At 41.0% G+C, this 20060-nt stretch overlaps 1 protein-coding gene across 4 annotated transcripts in view; it reads right to left on the bottom strand.

The window, feature by feature from the left end:
* The window catches only part of GNAL (G protein subunit alpha L), a 181660-nt gene extending 171381 nt beyond the window's left edge, over positions 1–10279 (bottom strand). The window contains exons 1-2 of one of the 4 annotated variants that reach the window (XM_081873538.1): positions 10171–10279; positions 7551–7749 (exon numbers count right to left, since the gene is read on the bottom strand). In XM_081873538.1, coding sequence (XP_081729664.1) covers positions 7551–7631 — 81 coding nt within the window. In that variant the 5' untranslated portion in view covers positions 7632–7749; positions 10171–10279. Of the gene's footprint in view, positions 1–7550; positions 7750–8966; positions 8989–10147 lie in introns of those variants that run through there. The other 3 variants (XM_081873539.1, XM_081873541.1, XM_081873540.1) reach the window with 3 other exon arrangements.
* Positions 10280–20060: the final 9781 nt, after the last annotated feature.

Below are 20060 nucleotides of genomic sequence, written 5' to 3'. Positions count from 1 at the left end.
TTGAAGCTGACGGTGGATCGCTTCCATCTCTTCAACAAAATGTTCCGCCGCCGGCACGCTCCACCTCTCCCCTCCTTCTCCTGGAAATGCCCGGGGATGACACCCATAATTTGCCAGAAAGGGACTCATCCCTGTGGACACGTTCTCCGCATTGTTGTAGGCAAATTCTGCCAGAGGTAACTTATCTACCCAATCATTTTCTCTGTCTTCTACATAACACCTCAGGTATTGTTGTAAAATCCCGTTTGCCCTTTCCGCTTGCCCATTTGTTTCTGGGTGCCGGGCAGTTGAAAAATTGAGTTCCACGTGCAGTAAGCTCATAAGTTTCCTCCAGAACCTGGAAGTAAACTGTTTCCCTCTGTCGCTGACCACCCTCAAGGGGGCGCCATGCAATCTGAAAATATGCTCTACAAACAACTTGGCGGTTTCCTCCGCTGTGACCGCATGTGAACAGGCTATAAAATGACACATCTTAGTTAATAGATCTACCACCACCATGACAGCTGTTTTGCCCTTGGATTTTGGCAGGTCCGTCATAAAATCTATGGATACTGCCTCCCATGGCCTTTCTGGTGTGGGTAAGGGTTGTAATAGCCCCGCTGGCGCCACCCTCTCCCCTTTCGCTCGCTGGCACCTGTCGCAACCCCTGACATATTCCCGTACGTCCTCCCTCACCTTGGGCCACCAAAACTCCCTGGTAACCAACCACATGGTTTTGTGCTGTCCAAAATGCCCCGCTGTGGGGCTGTCATGCAACTGCTTCAGTACTCTGCCCCTCAGTTCCCCATCGGGTATGTACAGTGCCCCTTTGTAATACAACGCCCCGTTCTTTTCTTCAAACCCCCCTGTGTTCTCCTCTGTCCTCCTGAGTTCTCTGAGTTTCTCTTGGGCGTATTCATCGTTCTCAGTACCCTCTATCAGTTCCCTCTGCCCCACCAATGCCGCCCCACACACCCAGCGGTCTTCAGGGATTACATGCCTTGCCTCAGGCGCTCCCTCCCCCTCTAAGTACTCAGGTTTCCTGGAAAGAGCGTCCGCCCTCACGTTCTCGGAGCCTGGCACGTAACTAATCTCAAAGTGGAATTTGGAGAACTCCTGGGCCCATCTCACTTGTCTCTGGTTCAGCACTCGGGCTGTTCTCCAGCATTCCAGATTTTTGTGGTCAGTTCGGACTTGAACCTTGTGCTGCGCCCCAGTCAGCAAGTGCCGCCATCTCCGGAATGCTTCATGAATGGCGAGCAGTTCTCGGTCGTATACTGTGTAGTTCCTCTTGGATTTGTTCAACTTCCGCAAGAAGAATGCACACGGTCTCCATTCAGACGTATCTTTTCCCGGCTGGAGAAGCACGGCCCCCACCGCTCTGTCTGACGCGTCAGTCTCCACTCTCATTGGTTGTTGTAGATCTACGTGCAAAAGTTGCTCTTCCGACGCAAACGCCTGCTTTAAGTGTTCGAACGCCCGCTGCGCTTCTTCCGTCCAAACAATTTTTTTCTTGCTGCTAAGACAATCCGTGATGGGTGCTGTTAAATGGGCAAAGTTTTTGATGAACTTCCTATAGAAGTTTCCGAAGCCCAGGAATCTTTGCACGTCCTTCTTGGTCTTTGGTGTTTTCCATTCCAGTACCGCTTGAACCTTGCTGGGATCCATGGCCAATCCCTTGTCAGACAACCAGTACCCCAGGAATTCCACCTCCCTGGTATGAAACTGACACTTCTCCAGTTTCACCCACAGCCGATTTTCTCGCAGTTTGCTCAGTACTTCTCTTACATCTCGCACATGCTGCTCCTCATTCTCTGAGTACACCAGGACGTCATCTAAGAACGCTACGCAGTTCTTGTAGAGCAATGGCCCCAGGACGTGATTCATGAATGATTGAAAACAGGCTGAGCCCGCCTGTAGTCCGAAGGGCATAATGAGGTACTCAAAGGCCCCCAAGGGGGTGAACATAGTGGTCTTCCACTCATCCCCCTTTCTCACACGTATCAAGCTATATGCCCCTCTAAGGTCCAGCTTGGTAAAAATTTTCCCTTTTCTCACCCGTGTCAGAATGTCATCAATTCTAGGCATAGGGAAAGTCACTGGTTCTGACACTGCATTTAGGGCCCTGAAATCACATACAAGCCTGGGTTTACCCGTGTTTTTTTTGTCCACAAAGAACACTGGGCTGCCCCCCACCGCTCATGACTCTCTGATGAAACCTCGCTTGAGGTTCTTGTCAATAAACTCCCTTAACTCCTGCATCTCACTGTCTGACATTGCATACAGCTTGCCCACTGGCAATTGTGCTCCTGGGAGTAAGGTAATTTGACAGTCAAAGGGTCTGTGCGGGGGCAGTTTATCTGCTTCCTTTTCGCTAAAGACGTCAATCAAGTCAGCGTATTGTGGTGGCACCTTCCCCTTGTCCATCACTTCCATCCCTGCTAGAGTGGCCCTGGCCCCTGCCTGAGCCTCTCCCTCCTTGCAGTGTTCTAGGCAATGTGCTGATCCAAAGGAAACCACTCTCTGATGCCAGCCTACTAGCGGATCGTGTAGTGCCAGCCAGCTCATTCCCAAAATAATAGGAGCTCCTCCCAAGGTGGCTACGTTAAACGCTATCAGTTCTGTGTGTCTTGCCACCCTCATTATCATTGGTACAGTCTGTTGGCTCACTTCTCCTCCCAACAGTTCCCTCCCATCAATCGTGGTAACCTGCAAAGGCTTACTTAATGGGATAGTCTGTATCTGGTGTTCAGCTGCAAACTCCTTACTCATGAAATTACAGGAGCTGCCTGAATCCAATAGCGCTTTTATCTTTAGTGGGTGTCCGTTTGACAGTTCCAGCAACACCTCTATCACAAGCGCTGGTCTTGGAGGTTCCGGCGTGGGCACATTCACTACTCCTTGGCCTGGCTGCTGTGCCCTGATGTTGGCAGCCAGGCGTTGGCTTTTACTTGCTCCTTGATTTCTCCTTCCTCCTTCCCCCCAACAGTTCCCGCCATCCCTTGCCATTCCTTCCTTTGCGGACAGACTCTGGCAAAGTGACCTGGCTGTTGGCAGAGATAACATCTTTTGGCGCTCTTTCCCTCCTTCTTCCGCCCTTCACTGGTGTTTGAAACTGTGTGCGCGCGCGCTGTTCCAAGTTCCATCGGCTCTGCTGGCGGGAAAGGCTGCTCCGGAATCTCTGGAATGCGGAAGTCCTTCCAACGTTCCCCCTTTCCTTCCCGCTTTTCCAAAGCTCTTGCCTCCTGGCGCGCTCCTATGGACAGCGCAGATTTAGTCAGCTGATCCATAGACTCCGCCCTAGGCGCCCGGGAAAGTTCATCTTTCACTGCCGGAGAGAGCCCTTCTTCAAACAGCATTTGAATAGGTTCACTCGCAAGGTCCCACCCCAGTCTATGAATCAGCATGGTGAACTCAGTCCAGTACTCACGTACAGATCGGCTCCCCTGTTTACACGCCATTAACTGCCTGCGCACCACCCCCTGCTCAATCTCGCTGGAAAACATCAAGTCCATGGCGCAAAAAAACTTCATTGTGTCCTTGAAGATTTCATTATTGGCTGCCATCAGGGGCCGAACCCAGTCCTTCGCCCCTCCCTCTAGATGGCCAATCACATACGCCACTCTAGAGTTCTCATCGGGGAAGTCATCAAACAGTAGATTGAGAGCATATTGCATCTCTGTCCTAAAGGCTTGATAGTTCCTGGGATCCCCCCCAAATTTCTGCACCAATCCAGGCACCTTTCTGGCAAGTGGGGTGGTTTTCCCCTTATCCGCATCTTGAGCCCTCCTCTCCTCGAGCCTCGCCGTTTGCAGCGCGAGCTGGACCTCCAGCGCCCTGTACCTTTCTTCCAGGCTTGGACCTGCTCCAGCTCCACTGGTTCCGGCTGGTTCGCTCATGATGCCCTCTGCTTGCACAAGCTGCTTTCAAAGACTGTCAGATTGCTGTGATGGGATAATGAGCTGCTTGTGCGTAAAAGCTTGATCCCTCTGGGGGTTTGGCTGGTCAACCAAACCGAGTCACTAACGGAGCCCCCAAAGCATGACTCCGTCAGTCGCTGGTAGAATCTGACAGTGGGCGTCTACGGAACTTACTCCAGCATAAAAGCTGTTTGACGGACATGCGCCTCCTGGACTCTCTGCGTGACAGTTTCCGGCGAAGGGTGGGAGTTCCTAAGGGCGGGTCTTGTTACCTCTTCACTATTCTCACTGGAAGTATCCCAGAGCCTCCCCTCCGACTCCCCTTCCGCCGGAGCTCCTGCTCTCCCCCTACTGGTTCCTTCTTCTGCTGCAGAATCTCTCCTATTCTCCTGGAGCCTTTCCACCACCTGTTCCTCCGATGGCAGTTCCCTGACATATATATATACATATATGGTTATATTTTAATTCTGCTATTAATGTCCTGCCTTGTTTATAACTGCCCATTCTTCAAATATTGGAATCCCCTTCTTTTCCCAATTAATAAAACCTTAAATAAAATAAAACAAAATAATAACTTGAACCATAACAACAACTATCCTAGTAATGAGAAGAGCTGTTTGACAACTCACAATTCCTGTGAGGTTGGCTTCACTGTCCTGCCACAATACACCTGAGTCTTCAGCTCAGTTCTAGCCATTCCTATTTGGCCAAGCCTTCCTGCACCACAAGGAGAAACTGGATGCTTCCCAATGGGCCATCCCTGAGGAAATCACACTATCTCTTGCTGTCTTATCATTTAAGTAGGGCTCCCTTCTCCCACTGAACTGGTGGGCAACATTCATTGAACTCAGAAGTTGGAACCAATAGTTGTGACAGCATAGATCAGGCAAATTAATTTCTCCCTCTCCAGAACAGTGTCCTGAAGAAAGTACAAAAGTTGCCCACCATGGCCAATCAGTAAAAGCATGAAAAGATCCCTTCCTGGACTTTCTAAGAGTCCAGGGGACCTACAACTGATAACAGGAGTGGTGGGTGAGACAATATGCCTCTTTGGCTCAAATTGAGGAAAGGTAGTGGCAGAAAACCCATTTCAGTAGACCCCGTTACTATTTCTCACTCAACTTCCCACATTGATCAAGCCCCAGACATCTGTGCTGCATTTCTCCCTTTATACAAAGGATATCATTAGTGGGTAGTGCACCTGACATTAGCTTCCATAAAAAGCAAGGAAATCTCATTAATTTCAAATGGACACACTTTGAAGTACAGTAAGTGTACTTAAGTAAATATTTAAACCACCTTCATGGATGGTAATCCCCACATTTCAATGGGGATTAATTCTGAACAAACAGTGTTACAGTGCAATCCATTACATCTTTACTCGGATGTCTCAGTTCTCAGTGTGTTCAATAGGGACTACTATTTAGTGCAGATGTGGGGAGCCAAATGTCATTTCATCTAGACCTTGGCACCCTCTCCAATTCACACTCCTTCCAGCCATCTAAATCAGCAATCCAAGGGTAGAGCAGCTGGGAATGCTGTTGAGAGTGGGGAGCACATCCCTACAGCCCCTCTCATCCTTGACTGCTTCCGCTTCAGCTGCAGCACCATGGAAATCCAAGACTGCATGGGAACCTTTCAGGGAGCCCAAATCTGGATAATTATTCGGGCCAGTTCTGATCCTTTTTAAAAAGTTGCACTTGTGTGTGAAGACATGACAACTGGAGATTGGATTCATTACTGATCTGTTAACTGAGAACTAATTTCCTGAATATGAAACAGACCGTTTTTATATGATACAGAATGGAATGTACACATCTGGAAAGCTTCAGCATGTGTAAGAACCTTGCAATCTGTACACAAGTTGTTTCTTGAGTTGAACAGCAACTCTGAGAATATAAAGTTGGAACTACAACACATGCCTTACTGAAAGATGTTTGTGGAGCAAACAAGCACAAAAAAATTATGTAGGTTTACAGTCCCTATTATGTATATTCTCTCTAACAGGCATTCAACCACACAAGTACATTATCAGTGTACTGCCAATGAAATGGGATTACACAAAAGGGTTCAATGAAATGAAATAGGACTACACAAGGGTTTATTTTTATTTTTTTACATACTCAGGGGACTTGAGTGCATAATAGGTATGTAACTTCATAAATTAAAATAAAAAAGAAACTGAAATACACATGAAAATTGCTTGGCAAATACCTGTGTGCTTGCAGAAGGCTGGTAACAACTGTGTGTATGTATACAGAAAAAGAAGTGAGACAGGAATGGGGAAGTGTCTGACTTTGAATCAATTAAGTCTATGGTTGATAGCAGATGCAGAATGTTCCCGTTTCAGTTGGAAACCACCCCCTTTCCCCAACAACAGGAAAATAGAGGGCAGGGAAATAGAGGAGGTGGAGGTACACTTTAGCACTCTTTTGGAAATTCCACTGTATGCAGTACCGACGCCTCTTTTTTGGTTGTTAAAAAGTGTGGTACTTAATGTAACAACATCACAGTCAGTACTGGCACCTATTTTTCTAAGAAAAAAAGCACTGACTGTAGGTATAATTTCTCAGAAACAATCCATCTCTCTCAAAAGTTAGGGGAAAAGCAAGTTCAAGGATTATTTTATATAACAAGATTGCTATAGGGCAAAGGTGCGGTAAAAGAGGGAATGAGTCTGCAAGCATACAGCTCACTGTCATTTTGCCACGTGACCAAGAGCATTTCCAATTGCCACTGTTTGCAGGTAGGATTCAATCACATATCAGCAAATGAAGTTTCTGCAATTCAAGTTGATTGGGAGCTCTTACATGAAAGTTCTGCTCTTTTTGTGATAAGAAAATGCATTGGAAAGTGTGGAATAACATTTGCTTGTGTTCTGCCGAGAGAAGAGGTTTTTGGTTTTTTTTTAATTCGGACAAGACAAAGAGCACACTTTAATCCTTGATAGACAGATTTATATACGGGCAGGATGAGAAAAACCACAAACAAACAAGGACCAAATAGCAAATTAAAAGCAAAAGACAGACAGTTTACATCTCTCTCAAAAGCAACAATGGACAGACTGTAATGGCCAGAATATAGCACCTTTTGTGCTGAAGTTTGCAGAGTAGAATTTCCAAGCTCCTTTCACATCTTATGAACATAAACTAGGTACCAGTGCTATGAAACCCTCCTAAGAGCTGCCAGTGACTAAGCAAGAAATTAGCCACTTATCAGCTGGTATCTTAAAAAGATAACAATTGCAGCTGGCTAATTAAAGTGTTCTAGGGCATGTGATAAGCCACTGCTGTATACCACAAACTCCTCACAATACAAAGTTCTTCTGCATTTCCATTACAGTTTCATGTAAAACCGTCCCTGAAAACAAATCAGAATGCATTTTCAATGTCGTTGAATTTCCCTGCAAACAAATCAGGAGGAACAACAAATAAACAGGTAATCGGGAAACAACCCAATTCTGTGTAAATTCACCTAACCCACATTACAACATGCAGATGCACTTGTGTGAATTTAATTTTCCCTAAGGGATACTCAAAACACAGGGAGGCTGCAGATTTTGAATAGTGTTTCGGCATGACTTTCAGAAGCTACCAGGGCCATTTTGAAAACCTGTATGTCACCAGCATTTAGAGATGAAATGCAACTTACTTGTTGGAAGTTTGGTGTACTGCAAAGTGGTAAAGTTGTACAGTAATCCAATGAGACAATGTTTACACAGCTCCTTTCCATTCAGCTTGAGGTGAGCTCAGAAGAGCATCTGCATGTAGAAAAATTGGATGGATAAGCTTTCCTGTTTCTGATTTTGGTTTCTTTTTAAAAATCCAAATCTGGAACTGCTTCTGGCTCCCTGCAAGTAATGGACACATGATAGGAGAACATGAATCATGTATACAGTAGCGTAGACTGTTAACATTTTAAATGGTCAGCAGAATTTCCATTTGTTATTGTTATTGTTTACAGAGCACCAATATAAATGTTGTTGCATCAAAATGCAAGGAAGTTTGGCATGGGGTAGATGTGTCATTCTTGGAAACAATTGTCACCCACAAAGCACTTTTAAACATTAACTGAACACTTTGTTTTGAATTACATTACGGTTATTTCAGTTTTCAAATGTAAGTACTGTAACAGATGGAAGGTCTATGTTTGTTGTGGTTGCTACTTCAGTAATGGACCATTTGGCCTAGGTGCTGTGTAGGGAAACAGAAAAGCATGAGAGTCATTATCTTGGAGGATAAACTATTAAGTTATGCTGCTGTTCCTCACACCCACACATTAGTTTTATCTTCATAGACTTTTGGCTCTTTGGGACATGGATTAAGTTTATATGACTGAAAGTGCTATATAACACTTCCCTTTTTTGGATTTAGAAAATCGAGCACTTAACTTTAAAGAGGTAAAATCCATTCCTGATCCAGTCACAACCTTCCTTGAGAATACCCCAGGCAAGACATTTTTCAAGAATCTGACACGGTTCACTGAAAGCATCAAAGGATCCCTATAAATTATCTTGTCTTGACCCAATTTCAGCTTAGTTTTTGTGAGCTTTCATTGCGAGTGTTTGAGCGCTTCTGTCTAAGTGATCAAAAGAAGAGCTGAAAAAACAAGTGTATCCCTCTCCTTTTTATCTTACTCTCCTGTAGTGAAAACCCATTTCCTTTAAGGAGAGGGATTATCGAGTGTCAATAAGGGTGCGGTAAGGTTAGTAAAGGTATTGCTGAGTCTCTTGTTAACTGGAAATGGTAATCCTGAGAGCGTAATTTCCTACCAAGACATGAAATTTGTAGCTCATTTGGTCTCTCAAATAAAACTGGTAATAGTACAGCAGAAATTACAAATCCCATGCTCTCTGGCTGTCATGCTAGGGAATATGGGACTGTAGCTTTCTCAGACCATCCCTTCTTGAAGGGAAATATATTCTGTGGGTGCTTTGTTTGTTTCAAAGGAACTGCAGGAGCAGCAGGAAGGCTAGCTAGTGGCAGGTGTAGGACTTAGACCTGAACTGCAACTCTAGGGCTCACTCTTACTGTGATTAGGCTTTTTGAATTAGGAGTGAACTTTTACCATCAAACTCAAGACAAAGATCTGTCCCATAACCAGAGCCCAGTAGCAGCTGTAGGGAACTGTGGAAGGACAGCGAAGACAGCAGTAACTGCATCCCCATTTGGTCTTTTGTAAGCTTTTCCCAAGTCTGTAGGTCAGAGCTGTATAAGACTGCAGATCAGCACCAAATGCAAGCAGGAGAAAATGTAGCACAGATGTGCCATTTGCGTAAAATGGTAGTTTTCTATCTTCTGCATCAGATCTGATCCTTGAAAATCAAGGAGACAAAAAATTTGCCTGACATCTCTCAGACTCCAGGTTTAGCACTTACAATGGGTCTGAATCCCAACACCCAGTGTATTCCAGAATCAGCTTTGGGGTTACTTTTAATGGGGTTATAATTCTGTTCTACTCCTCTGGTTAATATAATTTTAACAGATTCTCCCTGGGTGGAATCTACTACTGAAGCATGTTCAGGATGTGCAAGAGCCTTAGCAACAAGCTTCACCACAAAATAGGGAACAAAACAGTGTAAAGAAAAATGAGTTTGGTTTATAACAGTTTGCAAAAAGAAGAAGCCAAGCATGGTTTAAATATAACATATTTAACATTAACTTTTGAATTTCAATATACCATCAGTTAATCAATTAGAAGTCCTTTTCCTGGGCCTGAAGCTCAAAGGAAACCTCAGATTTAGACACTTGTTAATTTGTTGGCATTTGATGAATTTCATAACTTGTGCATTGAGCCCAAATGTGACACTCTCTTAAAGCACAGAGCTGCGGATTGAAGTAAATTAGAGGTGTAATTTGGTAAAAGACATATTTTTTTGTTCATTTATGTAAATTTGGTCCAATCATCACCATCATCATCACCATCCTATTTATTGAATTTATATACCGCCGTTCATTTGAGAATCACAGAGTGGTTTGCAGTATAAAAACACGAGGTTTTTATATTCATAAATACTAATACTAATACACAGGGCCCAGTAATAGATGGTGATTAATATTCCCCTCAGAACAACTGATTATGTAAACAAACCACTTTCTCTTTTTTGTGTGTGCCTTATTTTGTTATTGAGTGTCATAATTTTAATTTTTTGTGGTGGCTAGGGGCCACAAAAGCTGAAAATGGGTCAGGCCTCTCTAAATTTATGTTACTCTAGCTCTGTCCGGGCTCAGGAGTCCAGATTCTCTCACACATTTTCTCTGAAGTATTTTACTTGAGGCTTCGGGATCATTCTCTTCACAAGTTGGAACCTTCTCCTTCAGAGTCCCTTTTCTCCCCCTTTCTCCCCCCAATCTTTCATTTCACTAGCCCAGTTGGCAATTGTTGACTCAAGCTGTTGCTTAGCAACTTGGCTAGGGGAAAGTAGGGAGCCTTCAAAAGGGAGGGAATGGCAGCCCTGTGGTGAATAACAAATTGCACACTGCGGAAATATTCAGCTGCTGATGTCTGTCAGCTTCCTTCTCTTTCACCACTTGGGTATAGGTGTGTGTGTTCATACAAACATTAAAAGGTCTGTGAGGGGAATGTTTAAATTCATTGCAAGACTTGCAAGTGCTGGTAGGGGCTTATCATGGAGGACACAAACGGTAGCGTGTTAACATACCGTCATAAACAGTGTTCTCTAGCTGCAATGGGAATAGCCACTATCACATGGCAAGGTGTAATGCAAACATGAGGTATCCAACGAAGTTGGGAACTGAACAAAAATTCAACAAAGCTTAGGTGAGACTGGATAACTCTTATGTATAGTACAGGCCTGGTCCAAGACATTTTGGCGCTTGAAGCGAAGCATAAAATGGTGCCTCCGGCCAGAGAAGAAGGGGCGAGTGAAGATCTATATTGGAAGCAAGTGGGGAGTGAAGATTTACCTCAAGAACAAGCTGGTGAGTGAGGTCTACATTGGGAATAAGGCAGAAGGGGAATCATAGCAACTTTACCAGGTTTACTTCACTTGGATTGCCATCTTCAAATGACAAACCAAACACTAGGTCATTGGCTTAGGTAACTATCTACTTTCTATTTGTCCAACATTACTACTGAGCTGCTTATACAGTGAAAAGGATACTGGCAAGAATATAGTGATACTGCAAAACTGGAAAAGCTATTCATTTATTGTAAAAAACACACACCCTCAAAGCGGTTTACAAAAAGATAAAACTATAAAATCAAGAAAAACCCACAACCATAATTTAAAACATACAAAAGCTAAAATACAAAAAATTAAAATTACCTCAACTTTCTAAGCATCTAAGAACAAAAGAGATCAAAACTGCTGAAACAAATACACAAGCAGCAACAAAAACAGCTGAGCAGTAAAAGATTGTGCCCTGTATTCTTGATGTGCTTTGAGTTGAGCTCTTTTTCAGGGAAAATTGTCTTTCAAATAAATAAAGGTAGTAGACTGACTCAAGCCCTTGTTGGAAATGGTAACTGCCTTAAACAGATGGAGATAATTTGAAGTAAAGTTTTTGAACCTGAAATTAGTTGTCAATAAAGAATAAATGCATTTGTGGGGTGCAGGTGGGGGGGGGAGTGGCTTCCTACACAGCTGTTTCCCCTGGTTCCACTATTATGATAAATGCTGGTGACCTGGCAGGGGAAGTAGAGTGAACCCCAATTTATTATGATAAATGCTGATGATGGTTTTCCAATCCTCGCATCTTATCTGATTGTACTAGGCTAGGGGTTTAAGGCCAAATGGTTTGCCATTTGTATACATTTGAGGCTCAGGAATGCTCCTAGAAAGTCTCCTACTGAAGGATTTTTGTGCCCTTTAGTAGATGTATGGCATAGCGCAAGGGTTTCTAACCTTTTCGGACCCGTGGACATGTGAAATTTTGAGTGTTGTGAGCCCCAATGACAAAATGGCTGCCATGGGGGCATGGCGCAACACATCAGCTTCAGGATATTGGAGTCAGCATTTTCCATAAACTTTCGAATCCACTGAAAATTATCCAGTAAGTTACTAATAATATACCACCGTGTTCTTACTTATACATTAACCTAGAAATCCATAATATATCTCAACAAGTAGTTCCCCATTTCAGAGCTTTTTCAACAGGTCTAACTTTAAAGCAAAGTCATTAAAGAGTCTTGCATCATATTGAATTAGGCTGAGAGTCTTCCCTATAATTTATTATTTGATTTACTTGATTAATGAGGCATGCTAGATACCATATTGATATGCTAAAAATCAACTTCTCCTACAGGTCCATTATCCACTTAAATTTTGAGACACTATTGAATGCTCTCAAGTTTTCTCTCAGTGGACTATCAAATCGAAGTCTGTTAGAAGTGATTTGATACATTTGTAGATGATGCCCTTTAATGCAGTTTAAAATGTCAGAATCAGTGTATAATTAAAGGAACTACAATATAAAAATATTTTAGCTTCAAGATACTAGACTGGATTTTGTAAATACATTCACGATTGTAGTGATTCAGCTGCACCATTATGAGTTATCCCCCCCATCAAGGAAAGCACAGTCAGTTATTATCACTCAACATGGCAGGGTTTTGTTAGGAAAAAAATAAAACTTTCATGCAATCATGCATCTGTCTACTCAGAAACAAGGACCACTGAGTTGAATGGCACTTCCTCCCAGGTAAGTGGGTATAGAATTGCAGCCTTAATTGCTTTCTTCCAAACTAGATAGCACCTGGCAAAGAAAAATATGGCTGCAGGTAAATGTGTATTCCAGGAACTGTATTGTGTCTAAAGGCAATGGATAGTTGCTCTTTGAGTAGAATTCCACATGACTTGGACTGTACTAACTCCAGATCAATAACCTCAAAATATCAGTTTAACAGCTGTGACTGGCGATGTGACAAAACATTTTCTTGGGGCTGTAATGACCTGGAAGAATAGAAATAAAATGCAAAAACATATAAATACTTCACTTTGCAATAACAGCTTCTACTTGACTCTGAAATAACATCAGCTATAAAAAGGGAAAGGGACCCCTTACCATTAGGTCCAGTTGTGGACGACTCTGGGGTTGTAGAGCTCATCTCGCTTTACTGGCCGAGGGAGCCGGCGTACAGCTTCCGGGTCATGTGGCCAGAATGACTAAGCCGCTTCTGGTGAACCAGAGCAGCGCACGGAAACACCGTTTACCTTCCCACCGAAGCGGTACCTATTTATCTACTTGCACTTTGACGTGCTTTTGAACTGCTAGGTTGGCAGGAGCAGGGACCAAGCAATGGGAGCTCACCCCGTCGTGGGGATTCGAACTTCCGACCTTCTGATCGGCAAGTCCTAGGCTCTGTGGTTTAACCCACAGCACCACCCACGTCCCTAATATCAGCTGTAGGGTTCTTCTAAAAACTGTTAACTAGTATCCTCTTATTATTAATGTTTTCTACTATATAGTGGAATACTTAAGATATGCTGCCTTGCTGAAGAAAGGATTGAAATTAAATCCCTTATGGTTGTGCCCACCCCACCCCCCACCTGGAAACATGGATGTCAACAAAAAATAATCAGGGGAGGGGGCGAGTTCTATGACTTGTAACAGTTATTTCTTTTGACCTGCAAACAGACACGCATACACAGATAGATACTCAGGGTGAGAGGCAGATGTACGGCTGAGGTCAAAGTAATTCCTACAGCACAATCCCAAGCATTTTTTAAATTTGAAATACTTCCCTGAGTTTAACTGGACCTTTGGATAAAAGAAAGAAAGAAAGAAAGAAAGAAAGAAAGAAAGAAAGAGAAAAGCACAATACCTTTATTATGAGCAAATAAAAAGTCTCAAAGAAGTGAGCAAAATTCTTTATTATGTTGGGTGTTCTATCATCAAACAAACAAAAAGGTGGCAGGAGGTGACAGAAAGCAGGGAAGCCTGTTGGGAAAGATGTAAGAGGTCATTCGGCATATTATATTAGCCTTAATATGGAATGGGGAATTTGGCATGCATTCGTTGAACTTAATTCTCAGTCATTATGTGCTGAGGAACACACCCTCTCTCTTGTTAGGGACAAAGGGTAAAGGAATTACATGAATGTTAAATTAGTTTAAGAGCTGAAATGTTGTTTTTGTTTCAAACATTACAGATTGTGGACAAAACGGAGTGCTTCCGGAAGTGGCAGAAAGATATATCTAAATTTGTCTGGCAGGGCAAAAAGCCCAGAATTAAGTTTAAGATATTAACAGATGCGAAAGAAAGAGGTGGCTTTGCCCTGCCAGACTTAAAGTTGTACTATGAAGCCGCAGCTTTCTGTTGGCTAAAAGATTGGCTACTTCTCGAAGACACTGACGTGCTGGATTTGGAAGGTTTTAACAATGCTTTTGGTTGGCATGCATACTTATGGTATGATAAAGTTAAGATCAATAAGGCCTTTAAGAACCATATTGTCAGGAAAGCACTGTTCAATGTCTGGACGAAATATAAAGACTTATTGGAAAACAAAACTCCAAGGTGGCTCTCACCTCTGGAGGCTAAGGCCCTAAAAAGACCCAATATGGAGGCCAAATGGCCAAAATATTGGGAATTATTAGAAAAAGATGGAGACAATTGGAAATTGCAGAGTTTGGAGAAAATGAAGGATAAGGTGCGAGACTGGTTACATTATGCTCAGATTAAAGAAGTTTTTAAAAATGACAAAAAGTTAGGGTTCCAGGTGGAGAAATCGAAGTTAGAAACAGAATTGCTAGAACCCAAAACCAAGGTACTATCTAGAATGTATAACTTGCTGCTAAAATGGAACACACAAGACGAAATGGTTAAATCGGCTATGATAAAATGGGCACAGGATATTGGGCATAACATTATGTTCGAGGACTGGGAAAGGTTGTGGACCACTGGGTTGAACTTCACTGCATGTAATGCTCTGAAGGAAAATGTTATGAAAATGATATATAGATGGTACATGACCCCAGTTAAACTTGCCAAAATATACCATTCGTCTGATAATAAATGTTGGAAATGTAAAGAAAATGAAGGAACATTCTTCCACCTCTGGTGGACATGCCCTAAGGTGAAGGCCTTCTGGGAAATGATATACAATGAGCTGAAAAAGGTATTTAAGTATACCTTCACTAAGAAACCAGAGGCCTTCCTTCTGGGTATTGTCGGCCAGAAGGTGTTAAAGAAGGATCGAACATTTTTCATGTATGCAACAACGGCAGCAAGGATTCTCATCGCAAAAAATTGGAAAACTCAAGATTTACCCACACTGGAAGAGTGGCAGATGCAGCTGATGGACTATATGCAATTGGCCGAGATGACTGGCAGAATCCGAGACCTGGGAGAAGAAAAGATGGAGGAAGACTGGGAGAAATTCAAGATGTATCTACAAAAACATTGTAATTTGTTTGAATGTTAAGAAGGATGCTAGATTATAAAAAACTGGCCACCACTAAACTAGATTTAAATTTGATGATAAGTGAGACTAAAGAAAATATAAAAATTTTATTGGAAAAAGTGTTAAATTATATTGGAATGTGTGGACATGAGATTGTAAACAAGTTGATAATTTGTTTGGAAAAATTCTTTTTTTAATGATGTAAATGGGAGAGGGGGACGTGAGGGAGTCCAAAGAAGTGAAGAATTTGTTGTTATAAAAGTAAGATTGTTTGATGTGTGCATTTATATTTTAAAAAAAACCTTAATAAATATTTATAAAAAAAATAAATTAGTTTAAGAGCTGAATCCTATGTGTGTTTACTCAGAAGTAAGTCCCACTATGTATAAGGAGGCTTTGTTTGTGGTAAATAATTATTGCACCTCAAATTTGTATTGCAGACATCTCAATTCTCTTCTTTAATGGTCCAAACAGCACAACTCTTTACACTCGCCCCTCTTGTCCCCTCATGTTTCCTTTATTCCCCCTGCCCTTTTTTGAGGATCATGATCAGCTTCAGTTTTTCTCCCACACTGGTCATAAAGCTGTATCAGTCATTTGTTCACAGCTCGCTTAGTTGGACCATACTCTTCTAGATCTCTGCAGGCCTCATAGTCTCTGGTATTTGCTTAACTATCCCCAAAGTTATGGAGTGAAGTTTTTCTGTGACATTAAATGCTTGACTTGTGGCTGCAGGATTTTCAGAGTTTTGGAACCGGGCATATTGGGAACATATACAACTGGGCAACCAGCCAGCATTGGTCACAGGGGGCATTTTAGTATTCACTTATTTAAATGTGGGGAAAGTCCTGCCAAAACTGCATATATTTCTCATGTTACAAAGTACTGCTCTATTTACATTTCCTTCATTTTCTTTTTAAAAAACCCACACTGTTTAAAACTGGATTGATACTGAGAATTTAATACTATATTTTAATTCTTCTTAACATTTGATGCTTGGTATCCTGTTTATTGATCATTTTTATAATGTTGCTTTGTTACTATATACAGTGGTACTATATTAATTCTTGGCTTTCTTGAGCATATGCAACTTTTGCAACAATTTGTCCAACATTACTCTCAGATTCTTCAGCCATGTTTTTGATTCAGGAATAAGTCATTAGATTTATACAATTCTGTTGCCTTTTAACATTTTGCAACTCCAAATTCTTAATTCCCTAAATGTTCCATGAACCTATACAAGCCATAATCCAACTAAAGCCAAGCATTTTATTCTATGGACAAGCGATGCATGTCAACATCTACGGTAATTGAAATTGAGTTGATTATTACACTTTTCTCCCTTACTACAGCAGCTAATGGATGAGTAAGGTTTCAGTGAAACCTGTCGGCAAGAATCATAGGAGATAGACATGACTGTAAGGAACTCTGCATATAAAGAGTGCTGTGTGAAAATCATTAAGAATACGGTACACACCAATAATGCCCAGACCTAATTCCAGGGTTGTAGGCTTGTTTTACTAAAGGGACAAGAGCAGAAGATATCTACTTGCTGTAGTCAAAACCAGTGGTCAGTGGGGGGTACTAATTCAGAGCAATGGTGGCTCACCAAGGCCATCAAACCAAGCTACTGATGCTATTGTGTATTGGAAATTGTAACCATTAAGCAGAGCTTTAAATGACTAAAAGGGGGGAAACAGAGCTCAACTTTCCTGAAAACCACTTTTCATAGATATGAAATTTCCAGGAAGTAGATGTGTGTGACTACTGTGAAGTGAGAGAAAGTCACTCTACATATGCTTGGGATTACTCCTTATTAAGAACACAGACTAGCTTTGGCTCAAATTTACTTTTTTATATGCATAGTTGAAACCTACTCATTTTTCCTGTGCAATATCCCCTTTGAATACTGAAAATGAAAAAGGTAGAAACACCAGGCATTTCTGCATCTGCCTGTTGATACTTTTGCTAAACATCTACATTCATTTAAAAAACACCCAAAAGATGTGTGGAAAACAATTGTACCATTGCCACTATACTTAAAATAATAGTGAAAAATATATATTTTTTTATTTATATCCCGCCCATCTGGCTGGGTTGCCCCAGCTACTCTGGGTGGCTTCCAACACATATAAAAAAACAAGAAACCATCAAACAATAATAGTAACAATCTGATCCAATATAAAAAGTCACAATAACTTTAAAATAAGCAACTTGTACCATACAAAGCAACATTCAACAATCCATCAGAATCTAATAGTAAACAGTAAAATTAAATATCAGTAGATAATAATTAAACAGTTTACACTTATCAACCACAAGAATTACTAATCTATAATCATTAAAACAACAGCAAAATAATTTAATGCAAATATAGATACTGTGTGCATGCCATACATATGGTCTTTGAATGTATATAGATGCTTTGTTTTACTAATATAGAACTTTGCATTATCTTATATCAATTTGCAAACATATTTTGTAAAACCAAAGGAGACATGAATCACTTTGGCTCAAGGGAGTCATTTTTAAGGGGGGTATTTTGCAGGGGAACTTAGGGGCTGGTGACACCCTGAAACACAACAGTACATCATGTATCTGTTAGGGCATAAAATATAAACAAATGTGACTATCACAATTGGTTGAGGTATTGTTCATTTTAATCTTCTTATACTGCACACAAAAATTTAAATCATAAAAACGAATCAGTCACCTTGAGTTCAAAAGACAAGCTTTTGCATTGGTGTGTATGAATGTGCAATGCAAGAGTCCCTTGTACATGCACATAAATACCTGTCCTACACATTCAGATAAACACAGCTGTGTTTATTCCAGTGTGCAAGATTCCAGATGTGCGTGTGGTCACATGTGCACATGGGGCACTCCACCTTATTACTTTACAATTTTCCATTACATTTTCAAATCCTTAAACTTTGGTGTCACAGAGACCTATTCAGAAAACACAAAAATGATGCAGCAGGAGATATTAAAGGCCTTCTTTATTTGAATTCATGCTGGTGGAGGGCAGTATTTCCTGCAGAGTTTCTGCTTCTCCTAAAAGTATTGGACAATATTTCTTCAATTTAATATTGGCATGAAGTTAAGACAATCCACATTGAACCGGAGAAACTAATTCACTTCTATCATGATGTGAGGACTTAAAATATGAGGTGAGAAGAGAAGGGGGTACAGTACTGAATCTTTTCCAGTGTTTACATTAAATTGCTCCACTGTATATATACCAGGTATAACCCTCATTCAGCTTGTAAAGTCTGATTCCATACCAAGCATACTTCATGGAAACTATTTGAACATAAATCTCCTTCAAATTACAGGCAATATACAAACCAACCAAACATGTTGGTTTAGAAGCAGATGCACCTGCGATGTACTACTTGTTGAAGGTTACAGTCCAGTTAACATCTGGGAAGTGCCTGAAAATTCCTATTTTGCCTTCAGAATAGGCCCCTAATAAAAGTAGACAATGAAAAGGAGGACACTGCTTCAGCATTACCCTCCATAAGTGTGTCATTCGCTAACGTCACATGTGCTCACTCAACTGCTTCGATCTGCAGAACTGGCATTATTACAGGTTCCACGTAATACTCATTCCACATTCATAAGAAATTTTAATTATTTTTAAATGTGCTTAATTGTATTTTTTTTACTATTTTTTATTATTTTTACTATTTCTTGTATACTGCTTGGAGATTTTACTATAATCAAGCAATATGTAAAGGTTGTTAAATAACTAAGTAAACACTAACATTGCTAAGAAAATTGGTATGAAGAAATAAAATACATGTGTGCCTTAATAAAATTACAATTTTAGCAAAAGCAAAGGGAGAAAAATCCTGCTGTAGTAAGACATTATCATTTGCAGTGGCAGATTTATAGGTATGTGTGGTATGCACAGAATTAGAGCTCCCTGAGCCCCCAAGTCATTAGTATACATTGTTGACTGAGATGGTATTTTTGAAACATGACTGCAAACAATGAATAGCCGTTGTTGACTTCTAGTATTTTAGTTTGTTGCATTGTTTCCACTCTTCATTGCTCCTGCTCCCTGATTAAAGTCAGTATATTCTGGCCCATTAGGAAAGCAGGGCTTAGCCCTTCCAAGTGAAATGTCAAGCAACTTTTTGTTCAGGTTTCCCCTTAAACTTCAAAGCCACACTATTTCATGCCCCACACATCTTCTCGTGACCCATTTGAATTTAGAGAGCCAGGGCAAACATTTCTATCAATCTCCTTCTCTCTAGCCAGTCAGTTTTCCAAGAAACCACACAAGTGTAACAATAAAAATACTAGAATACTACAGGATGAAAATGGCATTGTCTGGCTGCTCAGTAAAAAGTGAATGTATAAAGGGTGGCAATACTAGAGAAAAGGGCCAGTGTAGAAAGAGCTAACAAAACAGGACTAATATCATTATGGTGTATTTCCCATCTCATGCTGTTCCTGCTTCTAGACTTAAAAATTTATATTTTCATATGATTGTGGGTTTTTTTTAAATAAGCCACTTTGTAGACTCATAATGTAGTGCCAAAATGCTTAAAATAAAAATAATAAATAACAAAGAAAGTTCCCGATTAAGACATGTTAAAAGTGACTGTATTCATGTCTGAAGTTTTTGAAATTGGCTTAGATTATATGGTTTTAAATCATTTGGGTATAAAGGTGTGTGTGTGTGTGTGTGTGTGTGTGTGTGTGTGTATATATATATATATATAACTTGACTGAATAATTAAATATCTTTGAACTAGCTTTACATTTTATTAAATTATTCAGTTTTGC

Source organism: Podarcis erhardii (assembly GCF_964252035.2).
Source record: "Podarcis erhardii genome assembly, chromosome: 8".
In the NCBI taxonomy this organism is placed as follows: Eukaryota; Metazoa; Chordata; class Lepidosauria; order Squamata; family Lacertidae; genus Podarcis; species Podarcis erhardii.
This window is presented reverse-complemented; position numbering and strand designations above follow the sequence as displayed.